Source organism: Monodon monoceros, unplaced genomic scaffold (assembly GCF_005190385.1).
Source record: "Monodon monoceros isolate NGI ecotype Baffin Bay Population unplaced genomic scaffold, NGI_Narwhal_1 Super_Scaffold_9, whole genome shotgun sequence".
Classification (NCBI taxonomy): domain Eukaryota; kingdom Metazoa; phylum Chordata; class Mammalia; order Artiodactyla; family Monodontidae; genus Monodon; species Monodon monoceros.
Window position 1 is genome coordinate 49,703,558 of NW_021703786.1, and position 19,032 is coordinate 49,722,589.

Here is a 19,032-nt window from a genome sequence, read left to right on the forward strand (position 1 = left end):
ACACACACACACACACACACACACACACACACACACACACACACACACACCTCTTTCTTTAGCAAAGAAGCAGGAGTCTCTGAGAGGGAGGGCAAGGGGCAGCAAAAAAAAGAGTGGAGAAAAGTATCAGAGGCTCCCAGTTCAGGTCGTCCTCTCTGGATGCTGCTTCAAGGACCTCCATGAGCAAACACATGGCCCTGCAAACCTAGGTTCCCCCTGTGGGAATCCAGTCAGACTATGGTTCAACAACTGCAATACAGACCGTATCCCAAGCTGGCCTGGGAGCAGGCTGGTGAAGCGGCGCTCCGCACCTGCTGTCCCTGCCTCTTTCTCTCCAGCCCTCCATCTCATGTGATGGGCTAACCATGATGACCCAGAATTAATTCATCCAGCAAATATAGACTGAGAACCTGCTATATGCCAAGCATGGTGTAAGGCTCTGGGGAGCCAGAGATGAAGTATGCAGAACCTCTGCTCTCAAAGACACTCATTCATTCGTGCATGCATTTGCTTAGTCAACAGCGAGCACCTACCATCATCAAGGTCCTGAGAGAAATGCAAAAGGACAAAAGGCATGAAGGTGAACTCCCAGAAAGTCAAAGCTAGAAGAGAGCAGATTGGGCACCAGCCCAACCCTCCCACTTTACAGATGGGCAAACTGAGTCTTGGAGAGGTTAACAATTTGTTAGTCTCCGCCTCCCAATTTTTTCTCCTCTATGTGCTGCCACCACCCCCCTATCCAGTGTTCTTGTGTGGCTCCAGGTCCCCAGCACCCCTTGCCTCTGAGGGTCTTCATCATCAGGTACCCCAGACCCCTCTCAACCTGGGCCTCCAGCAGGGGGCTGGGCCCTCCCATCCACAGTGTTGTGGAGGCAGGGGTGCATTCTGGGGCCAAAGCACCAGACTCTCTATCTAAATCGGGAAAAGAGTGGGAAAGCAGGGTGGAGAGAGGTGCTGAGAACTATTTAGCTCCAGCCTGGACTGAACCAGCCATGAAGTACAGACCTGGATTCAAATCCCAGCTGCAGGACCTACTCCCTGATGACCTTGACTAAGTTTCCTAACCTCCCAAGCCTCCCTTTCTCTTCTGTAAAATGCAGACAGTAGTGGTAGCTGCTTCCCAAGATGGCTGTGAAACCTCAGGGAAACTCTGTGATGAAAAGTGAGCACATAGTAAGTGCTCAATAATGGTGGTGCCAGAACCCCATCTTCGGAGCTGCATAGCTCAGGGACACTTCCAGGAGCTGTATGGCTGACTGTCTTCGTGTCAAGGACACCAGGTCCCTGGGGAAGAAGCTGAGGCCATCGGGAGCATGGGCTGCAGTCCAGGGGTATCTGGTGCTCAGTGGAGAAGCCAACGGGCTGCATTAGTACAGAAAGATGTCTCACCCAGCAGAAGCCGAAGGAAGGCAGCATCTGGGTACCTGGAAGAGCCCTAGCACATGCAGTTGGCTGCCTAAGGACCTGTCAGTAAGCAGAGCCATATCCTGGGCACCCAGGCAGAATTTCTTCTTAGGTATTAGTGGGGAGGAGAATGAGGGAGCAGCTACTGATCTTCCTTTTAGTCCTAAGAGTCATGGGGGTGACGGGATGAAACCTCCTATGGTATCTGCCCAGCCCACAACTCATCCTTCTTCTCTGAGAACTAGCCCCTCCCACAGAGAGAGCTGGCTGCCACAGACATATTTTATCCATAAACCCCATCTCTCCAGCTAAACTGATTGGACCATGCTGGGCCAATCAGATTCCCTCTTTTTTTTTTTTTTACAGTTTTATTGAGATGTAGTTTATTTACTGTAGAATTCACCATTTCTAGGTCTATCATTCAATGGTTTTCAGTATATTCACAAGGTTGTACAACCATTACCACAAACTAGTCCCAGAACATTTTCATCACCCCAGAAAAAAAAATTATTTCCATTTGGGGCTGTTATTAATAACGTTGCTATGAACATTCACATACAAGTTTCTCTATGGACATATGTTTTCATTGCTCTTGGATGTATACTCAAGAATGGAATTGCTGGTCATACAGTCGCTCTACGTTTAACCCTTTGAGGAGCTGCCAAACTGTTTTCCAGAGCAGCTGCGCCCTTTTACACTCCCACCAGCAGCGTGTAAGGCTTCCAATTTCTCTACATCCTCACCTACACTTGCTATTATCTGTCTTTTTGATTATAGTCATTCTAGTGGGTGTGAAGTAGTATCTCACGGAGGCTTTGATGTGTATGTCCCTGATAGCTAATGACGTTGAACATCTTTTCATGCGCTCATTGGCCATTTATATAACTTCTTTGGAAAAATGTTTATTCAGAGTCTTTGCCCATTTTTAAATTCTTTTTGTCTTTGTATTATTGAGTTGTTAGAGTTCTTTATATAATTTAGATATGAGTCCCTTATCAGATATGTGATTTAAAAATATTTTCTCCCATTCTGGGCATTGTCTTTTTACTTTCCTAATGGTGTCCTTTGTAACACAGAAGTTTTTAATTTTGAAGAAGTTCAATTAATCAGTTTGCTGTTCTCGTTGTTTTTGTTGCTTGTGCTTTGGGTGTCATACCTAAGAAACCAATGCCTTATCCAAGGCCACAAAGATTTTCATCTAGGTTTTCTTCTAAGAGTTTGATACTTTGGGCTCTTACATTTAGGTCTTTGATCCATTTTGAGTTAATTTTTGTACACGGTGTGAGACAGGGATTCAATTTCATCCTTTGCATGTGGATATCAGTTGTCCCAGCACCATTTGTTGAAAGACTATTTTTCTCCATTGAATTGTCATGACATATCGTACTTGTTGAAAGTCAATTGACCACAAATGTGAGGGTTTATTTCTGGACTCTGAATTCTATTCCATTGATCTGTATGTCTATCTCTATGCCATTACCAAACTCTCTTGATTACTGTCACTTGGTAGTAAATTTGAACTCACGAAGTACAGTCCTCCAACTTTGTTCTTCTTTTTCAAGATTATCCTTGAACTTCCATAAGAATTTTAGGATCAGTTTATCCATCTTCGCAAGGAAGGCAGCTGGGATTTTGATGGGGATGCATTTCCAGTTCCTGTTCAATGCCCCCTGAGCTCTAGCTCCACCTCCTCCCCTTGGGTTCCCTGATGCACCTGGGATTTTTTTCCATAAACTCCATCTTTTGCTTAACCAGATTACACTGGGTTTTTGTTTCTTGCAATCAAAAGAATCTTAACCAAGTGCAAGTAGGAACACAGTCCTACACACTGTCCCAAACAACCCTCTCAACACCACCTCCCCAAGGCCTAAGACCTCAGACTGTCCCCCACATACCCAGAGAGCCCACTGGGGTCCCAATCTCAACACTGGCCCATGCCCCCAGCCCTTCACTCCACCTTGTAACTAGTTCCTTTGCAGGTTACATGTATCATCTTTACTAGTTAAAACAAACAGGCCCTCAATAAACGCTTGTGAAATTGAACTAGATGTCCCAAGACGGTACCAAAAAAACCCACTCCTACCACTCTACACCCCTTAGTAACTCAGCTTCCTACCTAGCATCTCATGCAATACGCAGATAGGAAGCTCTAGGAAGGCCAGACATCGCTGTGCCCACTGGACAAAGGATACGGAAACTGAAGTCCAGAGAAGTTAAGTGTCTTTCCCAAGAGTGACTTGCCCTAAACGCTGGACTGCCCTGATGCACACCCCACGCCAATCAGCACAGGCACAGACAGGCCCATTGTCCCGCCCCATCTTTAAGAGCTACTTTAGAAGCTACCTCCTCCTGTCAGTCTTCCAAGATTGCTCCCACTACATCCCTGGCATCAACTCTACAGAGAGACTGAAAGCTCTCAGAGAGCAGGGACAGTTTTCCATCCTTCCCTGCCCTGCTAACTGCCCACCCTCACCCTTCTGAGCAAAACAAACCTGAGTGGGAAGCTTCCTTGTTTTGACCCCCTCCCTTAGATGCCAACTCGCAAGACTGGCTGTGCTCTGCCCAGGGAAGTGTACCCAGGGGATGCACAGGCAGTGCTGGCAACTAAATGGCATGGCAGAGAGAGGCCAGCTTGGAAAACCTTTCAGCTGAGATGGGGGAGTTACAAGCAGGTGGGGCTGCCTCCAAAGGAGGACACTTAGTAGAGGAATTTTTCATGCTTGAGCCAATTCACGTGTTGCAGGATAATATTTTGAGCTAGTGACCAATGCTGTTTTTCCCTCCTAAAATTTCCTTCCTTTTTAACTCACTTAATTGGAGAAGGTGGTTGGTCAGTACTCATTGCCCAAGGGAGGGATGCAGTTGGGAACCGACTTTTGTTAAGTCTCAAGGGGGAAAGAGGATCCAGGCGCAGGCAAAATGGTTTGGCCAGAAACACAGAGGGAAAAGAACGAAGGTGATGAGAGAGGAGCAGTCAGAGGTTCTAGGACAAAGGGGTGTCTGCTCAGGGCTCCCCAGACAGACGAGCAGACACGTGGTAAACTGAGGCAGACAATCAATCCCCAGACCCTGAATCTGGTGCTGGAATTCTCAGAGAGCCTCAGGGCCAGGCTGATCAGGACGACAGGTGTCTGGTAATAGATGACTCGATGACCAACTGACCACCCACAAACACACACACACTGGGGTGTTCTGCCAGGTCCTAGAACTGTGTGGCACAATTTTCCAGGTAGGTGGGAATGTCAGAAAGACAGCCTGGGACTTCCCTGGCGGTCCAGTGCTTAAGACTCCACACTTCCACTGCAGGGGGGCATGGGTTCAATCCCTGGTTGGGGAAGTCTGCATGCTGTGCAGTGCGGCAAAAAAAATAGCCTCTTGGGACTGGGGCTACAAAAATTATATATAAAAACAAAATGATTACAAGTGATGGAAAACTAAAATATAAAAATTAAAGTGATGGAAAATACAATTCTCTTTCTTATACCCTTGAGTTGTGGCCTGAAAGTTTCACTGCTATACACATTTCCACCACACGGGTCCCCCTGCTTGCTTCCCAGCCTCTGCCTTTTCCCGGATACTTCGGGAATCAAGAGCCCAGTCCAGCCTCCTCCAAGTCCACAAGCCCCTGGACTGAGACAGAGAATCTGACAAATGCAACAGTCCCGCTCACGTTTTCCACAACCAGGAGGGAAATGAGGGCCCCAGAAGAGCTCCATCTGCCATTACCTCTGACCTTTACGTAACAGGAAGTGGCTACTTACTTGACCTTCAGGCTCGCCAGCATGGTCTTGTCGATCCTGACAAGAGAAAAGCAAGGGCTTCCGTCAGTGCCAGGGCTGAGGGCTCCCACCTAGCACCTGCAGGGGACAGGTCCCGGGGCCAGCCCAGACCACCAGCCCCGCAGGGCCGTGGACAATGTTGCTTCAGGAGGAAGGAAGTTCTCCTCCAGCCCAGAAAGGGAGGACTTGGGAGCTCTGGGAGGGCCGGAGCCACTCATAACCCAGTGAGATGGGTCCTGTTATTCTCCCTATTTTAGAGATGAGGAAACAGGCTCGGGAGGATACAGTCACTGGCCCAGTCTGGATCCCAGTATCTGACTCCAGACCCAGGGATCTAAAGCACTTTATATGCCATCTCTGCTTTCGTTACCCAAGCTCCAGAAGAGGACTCTGCAACCCAGCCTCATGGGTCACAGCGGCTGGACAATCAATGCATGGATATTTCCTGGGATTCTGCTTTACAAAGATGCCGCAACCTCCAGCACCAGGGACCCTCCTGCTCTGGGAGCTGCCAGTTCCTCTAAGGAGGCATAAGCCACTCCTGAGACAGAACCTGACAGCAGGCGCCAGGGTGCACAGGAGGTGGGGTCTGTCGGGCACAGGAGCTCAGAGCCCGGAAGATCACGTTTGCAGCAGACTGTCCCGGCAGCCAGCAACTCCACCCCAGCCTGCGCCTACCCTTGCTGGAAGACAAGGCAGGGCTGCTAGGCTTCTATTTTTACCCTCTGCATATGCCAGCCCTTATGGCTGGTAAAAGAGGCCCCTTCCTCTCTCCAGAGACAGAAAGGTAGGCGAGATTCCCACTCTCTGTCTCCTCTTGTTTAGGGGTCACAAATACCAGGGTCACATCACCATCAGTGTCACCACTGCGCCATGTCATCATTGCCATTAATGCCACCAAAATCACCACCACCTCCAGGAGGCTTGAAACCCTGGAAAGTTCTTATAGCCACCTCTGCCCAGCAGCTCAGCTCTGCCATGAGCTCCCCATACACGCAACTACTGGGGCCCCAGGGAGGAGGGGAGCTGTGTCAGGGGCCACACGGTGAGGACGCAGAGCTGCCCCAGCAATCACGAGTCAGCACCAAGCCCTTGAGCTGGGGGGTGGGATCCTTCCACCCTGAGTCAACTCCCAGCACCTTCCGATCTCAGTTCCCAACAGCAAAATAAGCCACACCCGAGGTTCCTGGCCCAGGTCCCCCCTCCCAGCTTCTTCCCCACGGGCCCCCTGGGCCCTTCCTTGGTGCTTCCACGAGGCCCCTAGGGGTCTCACTGGGTTCCTAACCCCCTCTGGTATGGAGATACTCGTCCTCTCCCATTCAACTCACTGAATGGGAGTAAGGTGGACCCAGGAGCAGATCCCTGCACTCTGCTACATCTGTTACCCAGAGAAACCCAACTGGAACCTCTATCAATAAGCCCTTACATTTTATATTTTCCCAAGGAATCTTTTTTAATTCTTACAACATCCCTTTGTTGTGGGTAAGGCAGAAACTCCCCATTTACACATGGAGAAACTGAGACCTGGAGAGAGGAAGTGTCCCATCTGGGCTCCTCAAAGAGCAGAAGAGGAGCGGCGCCTTAACCCAGGTCTCCCAGCATGCCCTCTCACCCTACCACCCGCCACCCACCAACTCTCTGGGTCACACCCTGGGCCACAGCAGCCCCGGTCCGGGGACCCACGCCCACACCTACTCAGTCAACCGGGCTCCCACGGGGATGTGGCCTCGGAGGGCAGGGTCTATGGCTTGGCAGGGCTGAGATGGGGAGATAGGGCAGCGCTGTGACACTGAGCTTTCCCCTTTCAGGAAACCAAGGTCCCCAGGTTCTTCGGGTGCCATCTCTCTCCTCCCTGCCCTGCCGCATCCCATTCACCCTCATCACCTTGCCCACCAGCGCTACTGGACATCCACCCTGGCATCCAACGGAGCTCTGAAAATACCGCCCCCAAGACTCTTTTCACTGTCTGGAGTGGACCAGGGCTCCAGGAATCTGTAATTTAGCCCTCAAACAACTGCAAGATCCCTTCCCTGCTGAAAGCCATCCCCGCATGATAGCCACCCTAACCCTCCAGCCCCACCAGGAAGCTCTGCCATCCCATGTCTTGCAGCCCCTGTGCTCCCTCCCACTCTCCTTCACCTCTTATGCCCCCCACTACTGGCCACCCAGCTTCCACACCAGGACAGCCCTGGCCACCCTCCCCCCCTCAGCAGTGGGAACCTCTTCTTTGACAATGCTCCAAGGCTAGAAGCTGAAAGGAAACTGATAATGAAAACCACTAGACCCCGTTCCCCAGCTGAGGAGAAGCTGCCGGCAGCTGGTAACCAGAGACAAGTCTTTGACCTCAGTTTCCTCACTTTATGGCCCCATAGGGAGGAAAGAGCCTCTCCTTTGTCCCAGACAGAAACTTAGCAGCAAAAGGTGGCCCAGAGGGTCAGGCAAGAGGCTGGAGCACAGCCCCAGCTGCTCAGACTGGCTGTAGGGGGAGGGCAGGGAGGGGCCCCTGGCGACAGGCCTGCCCGGTCCTCTCACTGCTCACCCCTGAAGAGAGCAGACAGCCCAAAGGCCGAGCAGGCCACACACTCTCCCGGCCACGAAGTCACAGAGATGACCCAGACAGAAGCATAACACACATGCACAGACAAGAGCACGCACAGGTACAGAAGCTCCGAGGCGCAGACCGGCATCCGCTCAGAAGCGCAGAGGGCACACGTGGTCACGCGTCGGCACACCCACCCAGCCAGGCACACACCTCACACCCGGCCGCACAGACATGCACACCTAAACACACAGTCCCAGATACACACGTGTTCACAGCCATCACAGATGCACATACACATTTATGGAAACACATGACACAGAGGCCCACGTTCACCAGAGTCACACTCACACTGGCTCCAGCTCCGACCTCTGAATTCCCTAGAAGACTGTACCCAAGGGACAGTGAGGAAAAGCCTGGTGCCCCCCCCACAGGATCTTCCATCTCCATCCACCCAAGCATCTGAAAGTCCCCCGCACTGCTCCCTACTGACCAGGTCACAGCCACAGGCTCAACCGGGCTTCACGGCCAGATTCGCTCCCACCCCTTCACCCGCCCTCCCATCTGTTACCCACCATCCGAAGCCCCCAAAGGAGACACTGCGCTTCCTGCCAAACATGGCTGTGACGGAGGGGCCCCTGGTCCAGCGATGCCCCCGAGGCTGTTGGCAAGACTGCTGCGGCCTCGGAGCAGCGGGGTCGACAGCCACCGGCAAAGGGCGGGGTGCCCGGCGTGGCACCTCCCCCAATGCCTGCCCCCCAGCCCGGCTTCCTGTGGGTGAGGCCGCGGGGTGGGAGGGGTGTCCTGCCCCCCAGGACGCACCAAGACAGGCAGGGGAGGTCGCAGAGGGCAGCTTCCCCACACCCGGAGGAACCCGCAGCACCGGAAGGGGCTCGGCCGGCAGATTGCACCACAGCACGGGTTGGCAGCTCTGCCCCACACAGCCCAGGCTGCCCGGAACCCAAGGAGGCCCGAGGATTACCATGATTGTGCCTGGGAGGGGGGAGAGACCTGGCTGGAAGGCTCAGGGAGCCCTGCCGACGCGGGCCCACACCGACTCCCTGGGGCTGCCGGAGGCGGGACCTTGGGCTTTCTGCCTCCACCGTACCAGATAAACCTGCCCCACACGCACACGCGTGTGGACACAAGTATACGTGCACCCACGTGGGCCCAGGGGCGCACACACGTGCACACATATATGCACAGGACCCACGGGTACACCTAGGCGCGTGCGTGCTCACGTACGTCAGCAGACGCCGGCACACACGTGCGCGCAGGTACTGCACACTCACCTGCCGGTGCGCGCAGACGTTTACAAAGACACCTGCACATCCGCCTCGTGCACACGCAGCTCCCCAAACAAACACACGCTCACACACATCAACATACGTGCACACACCTAGGCGCACGCTCAGATCGCACACACGCCTACAAGGCGCCCTCACGTACACAGGCACAGGCACAGGCACAGATCTGTACTGCTCAGATGCCCTTGAGCGTCTAGACAGAGGTCAGCAGTGCTGAGCTCCTGCCGGCAGTGGCAGAGGTGGCAGGTGGCACCGAAGTGCACGTCTTTGCCTTTCCCACTGGACCCACAGGCTAGTCCTAATCTCTGTCTGCACCAGTGCTGCCACGCCTGGTACACGGTAGGTGCTCACTAACGAGAGCCCCGTCGAAGAGTGAGGCACATACATACAGCAGCCTAGGGTAGAGGGTCACGGGCGGGGTGCCAGGTCCCCGCCCCTACCAAGCAGTGGAGAAGCTTCCACCATTGGCCTTTCCCACTGGCCCACCTTCCCCGGAGCTGGGAGTCAGATCCACGCTGGGATGCCAGCGGGCCACCCCCAGGCTGTGGACAAAGGGCACAGGCATTTTTATTTTCTTGACTCCTCCACTGCAGGGGACACAAGGGGCCTCAGGCCCTATGGGGGCAGCACAGGGCCCTGACTAGGGGTGGCAAGTGTGGGGTCCCGTGCCCCCCGGCTGCTCAGCAGGAGCCTGGTGGTCCTTGGTTCAGATTGCACCCTCCACCCTCATCTTGATCAGAAAAGGAAGGATCAAGCGGTCCACTCCCTAGGGTTGCATAGACCGCCGGCTTCCCGCTGGACGTCCACTCCACACCCAGATCTGTCACCCCTACTGCACCCACCCCACACTCAGGAGATGCTCAGCAGGTACCACGGACCCCCTGGGTCCTGCCTGTCCTGCATCCTTTTGGCCTCCCTCTGAGCAAGACAGCTCTGTGCTCCATCTGCTCCCAGGGGGGGACACCTGGCCAGGCCTGGCCAGCCAGGGCTTCACCCTCCTGGCTGCAGTGACTGGTTTGGGAGTGAGCAGGAGACCTAATCGGACCCAGTAGGACTCACTCCCACAAAGCTTCCCCCCTCTCCTCCCCAGGGTTGCTGAACCACAGGATGGATCACCAGGGTAAGCCAGAAACGGCCCACAGCCTCAGCCCAGGCGTCACGTGGGTTACTAATAACTAATAACCCACATTCCTTTTGCAAAGTGCTTACTTTTTTTATCAATTAGAGGGAGTTCCTAGTGAGCCCATCATTGGAGCACATCATCTGACACGCTTCCATGTGGGAGTCACAGTAAGCTTGGGCACTTCCGGCCTTCCGTCTTATCTATTCTTATCTGTACACACATGTGACCATGTGTGCTTACTGTCCACCAACATATTCCAGGGGAAGACACAGCTGAGAGATGCTCTGATTCAGGCCCTCATAGTCTGCAAAGACACCCAGATAAAACCCAGGTAGGAGGCCACCTGGGCCAAATGTTCGCAGACCCAGAGGAGACACAGGCCCAAGCCCAAGCATCTGAAGGTCCGAAGGGCAGCCCAAGGACCAGGCAGGGAGGAGCATTTCAAGACCAGGCTGGATTCTCCCACCTTGCACGGCAGCCACAAAAGACACCACGTCATGGGATTCAGACACCTGGCCAAGGAGCGGCAAGGGCCTGGCTGCATCAGCAGGAAGGGCACAGAGCTCACAGCCTGGACTTGAACTTGAGAGTCCAGAAGGGCCGGTGCCGTCTTCGCCCCCCAGAGTAAGGGCCCAGAGCAAGAGAAGGGAAGTTCCCAGGTAGCTTTCAATTTTACCGCATAAGCTCGGGAGGGAGGTGAGAGTCATTCTAGAGCCTCATCCACTCTCCCCTCCTCAGTGCTGAGGCTCCCAAGCTTTGGAGCTGTGTGACCTCCAGCAACTTACCTAACCTCTCTAGGCCTCAGTTTCCTCCTCCATAATAGGGAGTGGCTGCCACCAACCTCACAAGATTATAAATGAACGTAAACACAGCACAGGGCTCCCAAACCATTACCAGAGCTGTTATATGTACTATCTATTAGGATTCCACCCCCTCCCTCGGTCCCACGCAGCTTCCAGCTGCCCCTGCTCTGACCCCTCCGTTCTTCTTCTGGGTGGTGGTGGGCAGTGAGGAGTCCATGGCTCTCTGGGAAGGACTGCAAGTCAAGAGAAAAGAGAAGCATGCTGTGTGCCAGGCCCAGCCCTCCTGCCCCACCAAGCACAGCCCAGCTTCCTCCCAAACCTCAGCTGACTCAGCATGTGGGCAGTCAGGGTGGAGATAAGGACAAGCTATGGGGACAGGGGGGCCAGGGGCAGCGCTGTGACTGTGAGTTGACTATGGGTCAGAACTGACCTTTCAATCTCACAACCACCTCTGAGATAGCACCACTTTATCCCCATTTTACAGATGGTGACACTGAGGCACAGAGAGGTTAAGGAACCTGCGTGATGGTGGCAGAGCCAGGTCTGACTCCAGAGCCCAAGTTCTCAGCCACTGTTCTATACAATGATCTGCATCATCAGACCAAACCTGCCCCACTGACTCTGGAACCTACAGAAATGCCCAGTTCACGCAACGCCCATTTTACAGATGGGGAAACGAAGGCCCTGAAGGCAAAGCTCAGCTCAACAGCCAGGAGAGAACAACAACGAAGCTGGAAGGAGCACGTGCCTGAGTCCTTCTCACCTGAGGTTGCTCCTTGCCCTTCCACAGAGGAAGGGCCCACTTTGGGTCACCAAGTCACAATGCCCTGGCTTCCCTGGTGGAGGCCTGTGGGTATTTCTGGTCCAGCTGAGGGAGCAAGTACCAAACAGAGCTCCAACTCCGGGACAGAGCTCCAGGGAACCCACCCAGTTCTCTGGATTTTAGAGAAACACGGAGCGGAGAAAGCTGGCTGGGATCAGAGGAGGAGAGGCAGCCCAGGTCCCTGCCAGGAGCCCCTCCATCATATCTGCAGTCCCTTGGGGGCAGGAGGGAAGGGAGAGACAGTGTGGTTTCCTCCACTTCGGCAGCTCCGTCCTCGCAGCCACCAGCAGGAGGTAAAAGATGAAACAAGCTCCCTTCCCAGGCGTGGGGATGAGGCAGTTACAGGAAGCTGAGGAAACAGATGTCCTGAGAGAAGCAGGCACTAGATCATTCAGCCTGGATCCTCCCCCACTCCAGACAACATAAGCTGGCATCAGTACCGACCCCGTAAGGCTCAGCTCTCCTCCTATCTCGACCACTGAATCACCTTGAGCAGGTCACGTGATCTTTGGAGGCTTCAGTTGACCTTGCCTCAAAGGGGAGGCTAGATTAGCCTCTGCTTCCTTTATAAACCAGGTGAGGACAAAGCATAGTGGCAGAGAAGGACCAGGAAAACAGGGTGCCATGGTATTTCCTGATCTCCAGGAAAACAGGGTGCCATGGTATTCAGAGCCAGCAGACCCATACTGGTTGGGAATCTACACCTTGGGATGGAGAAAAAATGACATCTCACATCTGCATTGTGATTTACAGTGCCCTGATCACTTCCCCCCTCACGCTGCCTCAAGGGCTAGACTGAATTTCCCATTGCACAAGTTCTGAAAAGCAAGATGATGACCAAAAAAATTACAAGAGAAGCGCTTGTGAAAACTCGGTTCCAAGAGCGGGACCCCAACATATGACAGTCGTGCAATTTATTCTGATTTGTTCAGTAACGCTATCTTCCAAAAGAACTCCCAGCAAAACGTGGTTGTGAACTAAAGAAGCTGCAACATGTACCATTATTTTAAATTATTTTTAAATAATAATAAAGTATTTTTACCCATCAGATAAGTTAAAAAAAAAAAAACCTTGATAATGGTGTGAGGATGTAAGGAAACAGGCACCCCACCATTAGTGTGTAGATATTTGGCAAGATCTATTAAAATATTAAGTACACATACTGTTTGTGCCAACACTTCTGTTTTTAGAGATTTATCTGGGGAATTCCCTGGCGGTCCAGTGGTTAGGACTCTGCGCTTTCACTACCAAGGGCCCGGGTTCAACCCCTGGTTGGGGAACTAAGATCCCACAATTTTCATGGCACGGCCAAAAAAAAAAGAAGAAGAAAAAGAGATTTATCCTGGGCTTCCCTGGTGGCGCAGTGGTTGAGAGTCCGCCTGCCGATGCAGGAGACACGGGTTCGTGCCCCGGTCCGGGAAGATCCCACGTGCCGCGGAGCGGCTGGGCCCGTGAGCCATGGCCGCTGAGCCTGCGCGTCCGGAGCCTGCGCGTCCGGAGCCTGTGCTCCACAACGAGAGAGGCCACAAGAGTGAGAGGCCCACGTACCGTAAAAAAAAAAGAGATTTATCCTACTGGTAAACTCATACAAGCTGACAAGATCTATGCACACAGATATTAACTATATCATTGTTTATAATAGCAAATACAATTAGTAACATAAATAACCATCATTTCACGATATTGTGGAACAAGCATACAATGGGATACTGTGTAGCCACTGAAAAGAAGGAGGTAGGATTTATATGTGTTACTACATAAAGATATCCTAAAAACTAAAAAAACAACAAATAGGGGCTTCCCTGGTGGCACAGTGGTTGAGAATCCGCCTGCCAATGCAGGGGACACGGGTTCAATCCCTGGTCCAGGAAGATCCCACATGCCGCGGAGCAACTAAGCCCATGCACCACAACTACTGAGCCTGTGCTCTAGAGCCCATAAGCCACAACTACTGAAGCCCGCGCGCCTAGAGCCTAAGCTCGGCAACAAGAGAAGCCACCGCAATGATAAGCCCGCGCACTGCAATGAAGAGTAAGCCCCCGCTCACCACAACTAGAGAAAGCCCACGTGCAGCAACGAAGACCCAACACAGCCAAAAATAAATAAATTTATTTTAAAAATTAAAAAACAACAAACAAAAAGACACAGAACAGGGACTTCCCTGGTGGTCCAGTGGTTAAGAACCCATCTCCCAATGCAGGGGACTTGGGTTCGATCCCTGGTTGGGGAACTAAGATCCCACATGCCCCGGTGCAACTAAGCCCGCACGCTGCAACTACTGAGCCCGAGCACCTCAACTAGAGAGCCCACGTGCTGCAACTTAGACCTGACGCAGCCAAAAATAAATAAATAAATAAAATTTAAAAAAAAAAGACAGAACAGCTCATATAATAGGATCTCATTCGTTTAAATAAATATGTAAATTCTTATATATGCCTAGACAATTTCTGGAAGGAAACATAAGCAATGGCCCAAGACTGGTTACCTCTGAAGAATGGGACTGGAACTGGAAATCCGGGTGGAAGAAACTTTTCACTTTATGTCCTCCTGTGCTGCTTGATTTTTTTTTTTTTTTTACCAAGAACATGTTATAATTTAAAGAAAAAGTGTTAAACAGATGGTTTGCTAAGAAGAAGAAGAAAGAAGATGAAGGAGAAGAGGAGGAGGAGAGGGGTGGAAGCTACAAACGCTCATTTCTTTAAAACCTTCTTAAACTATTTAGAGTTCAAACTGACTGCTGATTCCAGTCCTGAGATCACCTCTTCTACCCTGAAGGTAAGTCTGTCTTGCCCCAGAGAGATAGAACCCAGGTCTCTCTCTCTCTCAGTATCTGACTCCAGATGGTTCTTCCATACACTCTGGTTGGTTTTTTGTGTGTGTTTTGTCTTGTTTTTTGGCTGCGCCACTCGTCTTGTGGGATCTTAGTTCCCTGACTAGGGACTGAACACGGGCCCTCGGCATTGAGAGCACAGAGTCCTAACTGCTGGACCACCAGGGAATTCCCCATGCACTCTGCTTTTAAGCATAGTTTGTCTCTCAATCTTAAGTAAGAAAACCCCAAGGAGACCAATATACCACTTTGTTGGGGGAAATTTGACAGTTCACGTCGGAATCCTTACCTTCATGCCTAGAAGCTTCTAGAGTGCAGATCATGGCCAGTTTGGGGATCTGGGTGTTGGTTTGTTTTTGGTTTTTTTTTTTGCGGTACGCGGGCGTCTCACTGCTGTGGCCTCTCCCATTGTGGAGCACAGGCCCCAGACGCGCAGGCTCAGCGGCCATGGCTCACGGGCCCAAACGCTCCGCGGCATGTGGGATCTTCCCGGACCGGGGCACGAACCCGTGTCCCCTGCATCGGCAAGTGGACTCTCAACCACTGCGCCACCAGGGAAGCCCTGGGTGTTGGTTTTACATGGGTATGTCAAGCCTGTGAAAATCCATCAACCTGCACACTTACAACCTGTGCACTTCTCTGTATGTATATTATGCTTCAATAGGAAGTTTTTTTTAATATGCATACCTTTTGACCTAGAAATCCCAAGGGGAAAAAATCAGAGCTGTGTGCCAGGTTGTACTTTTGAGGGTCTCCAGCTCGTTGTTGTCATAACTATGAAATGCTGGGAACAATCTAAATTTCCAACAGTAGGAGTAGGTTAGAGAAAGACAACATCTCTCAACAATACAGTTCATCTCAGCCAACCAACCACAGGTAGAAAATATTCGGGGAAAAAAATTTCCATAAAATTCCAAAAAGCAAAACTGGAATTTGCCATGCTGGCAACTAGTTACGTAGCATTTACATTGTATTAGGTATTGTAAGTAATCTAGACATGATTGAAAGTATATGGGAGACCTAAGTGACCATCAACATATGAATGGATAAAGACGATGCGGTATATGTATACAATCGACTACTACTCAGCCATTAAAAACAATGAAATTTTGCCATTTGCAACAACTTGGTGGACCTGGGAAGGTATTACACTTAGTGAAACAAGTCAGACAGAGAAAGACTGTTACCATTTATATTTCAAATCTAAAAATAAAACAAAGGAATGAATATAACAAAACAGAAACAGACTCACAGATATAGAGAAGAAACCAGGGGATACCAGTGGGGAGAGGGAAGGTGGTGGGGGACAAGATAGGGGTAGGGAATTAAGAGGTACAAACTATATTTTATAATAAATTTAAATGGAGTATAATCTTCCATTATTTTTTAATTTAAAAAATAAAGTATAAGGGAGAATGGCATAGGTTACATGCAAATTCTACACCATTTTATATAAGGGACTTGAGCATCACAGGATTTTGGTATACTGGAGGGGAGCGGGGTGGGGGGTAGTCCCAGAAGCAATCTCCCAAGGATACTGAGGGACGACTGCATATGTGATGCCAGGGCAAACAAGGTACAGTAAGTCTCTGAAGAGAATGCAACAGGCGAACTAATATGCTCAGGACTATATTGTTCAGGAGGTGAGATTAAAGATCATGATTTTTTCTTCTTTGTGCTTTCCTGAACTTTCTAAGTTTTCTGAAATAAGCAGGTTTTGCTTTTATAATTAGAAAAACACAATAAATGCTATTTAACATAACGACAAATAAAAGGAAGTAAAAGGAGGCAAGAAAGGGGACAGGCCCAGTGTTATAAAATAGTGGTTCTCACATGCTCCAGGTGTGAGACCCACCTGGGGCTTGAATAGCATGGGTTCAAACCCCAGCCCTGCTGCTTGCAAGCAGTGTGAACTTGGGCAAGTTCCTCAACCTCTCTGTGCCTCAGACCAGACTTCCCATCTATAAAATGGGGATACTAATGGTACCTACCTCATAGGGTTGTTGGGAGGGGTATAGGAGTTAATACGTGTTAAGCCTTCAGAGCGGTGTCTGGCACAGAGCTATACACCTGTTAGCCAGTGCAATGGCTAAAATTCGGATCCCATCGTTCTGGGGTGGGGTCATGGAATCTGCATCTTTAACAAACTCCCCAGATGATTCTAATCCAGTGAGAAACACTGGAATGAAATCCACTAGGATACTCCCATTATCTTTGGTGGCCCTGGAGTTATCTGTAGGAAAGCTTCGGCACTAGGAGCTGTCCAAAGGAGATCACAAAGCCAGCTCTTCGCTCTCCCCCATTCAGCGGTGTCACTCCCCACCCTCCCCTACTACTGCAGAGCCTCACCTGGATACTTCCCTCCCCAGGTGGGAGAGAAGGTAGGTGTCGGCGCCCTCTACAGGCAAGTCTGGGTAGTGCAAGGAGGAAAAGGGGGCATCTTCTTGCTTTTATTTCCAGGATGGCAGCCATACTGCCCCCTGGCAAAAGGGATTGAGGGATGGAGGAATTCTCTGTATGGCAAGAGATAAGCAACAACCACCTGGTGTCAGAGCACATGGGTTCCAGCCCTGATTCTGACGTTAAATGTGGCTGTGGGGACATCGCTTAAACTCCCTCCACCTCAATTTGTTCATCTATAAAGAATAACTGCCAACATTTCTTGAGTATTTCCCATGAACCAGTTACGCCATGATTTTATTTCATTTAATCCTTACCATAACCAATTCCTCCATCCTGGTGAGGAAATGGAGCCTCAGAAAGGTTAAGAGATGTGCCCAAGGTCACAGGGCTGGCAGGTGGCAGCAGCAGAATTCAAACCCAGAGCCTCTGCTTTTAACAATTCTGCCCTTTCTATAGAGAATGAGGGCAGTGCTAGATGTGAGATACAGCCAGGCTGGGCTCCAGCAAACCCCTAGATTTCCCCTGGCTCCCTGCCAATGCCCAGCTGAGGAGTACCCCAACCTGGGCCAGGACAAGGAAACCCTGAGATTCCTCCCTGGGCCTGGCAAGCCAGGCTGGGGACCCATTCTTCTGGCAGATGAACAATGACTCAGACGGAGGCAGGCAAGGGGCACAGAGAAAAGGAGGGAGCTACACACAAAAATAGGCCTGCACCTCAAACACAGCATATTCACTTATCCTGACTTCCCTGGATAAAGATGGGGTTCCTCGTGGGATCTGTGCCTCCAGACCCAGAGGAATCCTGCTGGAGCCCCAGCTTCGTGGCATCTCCACCAACCCTGCCCCTTGCCCCTTTGAAGAGAGCAGGGCTGACTTAGAATCACATAATAAAAGGAGACAGAAAAGCCCTTTTCCACTCAGGGTCTCCTCTTCTTTCCCCATCACCGGCCCCACCCCCAGAAGGACTCTGCACAGGTAGGTGCCTCCTGTATTACATGAGAGTTGGGGGTGGAACTGGGGCTGGAACCTGCAGCTCGGTGAAAACCTGGACCAATGCCTTACCTGAGGCCAAGGGGATCCGTGGGTAGAAGTGTAGTCACCGCTAAATAACCCAATGAGTACGAAATAACCCAATACATACTGACGGTGTTCCCACTTTATAGATGGAGAAATTGGGGCACAGAGGGACTAAGCAATTAGCTCAAGGTCACACTCCAAAGAAGTGGCTGTGGCAGACTGTATTTTCCAAAGATGGCCCCGTCATCCCATAATATATCCCCATTCCACATGCTCTTCTTACCCTGTGACATTAACACCCCTCCATTAAGCGGTGGGGTACACGCTCCCCCCTCTTGGATCCTGGTGGATCTGTGACTCTGGCAGAAGTGAAGCTGCATCATTTCCCTGGCCAGGCGGGGGCCCACAGAGAGGCCCGTGTGGCGAGGAACTAAGACCTCATGCCAACAGCCAGCACCACATGCCAGACATGTGAGCAGCTGAGCCTTCAGACAATCCCCGCCCCTGGACTTTGAGCCTCCCCAGAAGACAATGGCAGAGCAGATACAAGTATCCCCACAAGCCCTGCCCAAACTGCAGATTCCTGAGCAAAATAAACAACACTGTTGTTTCAGGCCATAAGCTTCTGGACGGTTTATTATGCAGCATCAGATAACCAGAACAGTGAACCAAGCGAACTGACTCCAGAGCTGTGTCCCCGGCCACCCTGCAGTGGTCCCTGCTGTGGAAGACAATGTAGAGAAGGGGTATAGAGCTTAGGTCTGGAGTCAGACATACCTTCATGTGTTCAATCGTTCATCCAGTCATCAAATGTTTATCACATCCCTACTTTGTTCCAGGCTCTCCGCTAGGGCTGAGGGTATTTCAGGGAACAAGACAGACAAATCCCTGGGGGGACTAGGGGTGGAGAGGTGGAGGACAAGAGAGGGATAACTTTACAACAGGTATTTACGATAGGGTGATGTGATTCAAAGGGGAGTGGGGGTGGGTGGGGAGCTCTGTTT

The 19,032-nt window shown here is 51.3% G+C and overlaps 1 protein-coding gene across 3 annotated transcripts in view; it reads right to left on the reverse strand.

The window, feature by feature from the left end:
• RAP1GAP2 (RAP1 GTPase activating protein 2) overlaps nucleotides 1-8,411 on the reverse strand; it is a 187,203-nt gene extending 178,792 nt beyond the window's left edge. For all 3 annotated transcript variants that reach the window (XM_029210687.1, XM_029210689.1, XM_029210686.1), the window contains exons 1-2: nucleotides 8,298-8,411; nucleotides 5,166-5,201 (exon numbers count right to left, since the gene is read on the reverse strand). In XM_029210687.1, the coding sequence (XP_029066520.1) occupies nucleotides 5,166-5,201; nucleotides 8,298-8,341 (80 nt within the window). In that variant the 5' untranslated portion in view covers nucleotides 8,342-8,411. The remainder of the gene's footprint in view (nucleotides 1-5,165; nucleotides 5,202-8,297) is intronic.
• Nucleotides 8,412-19,032: the final 10,621 nt, after the last annotated feature.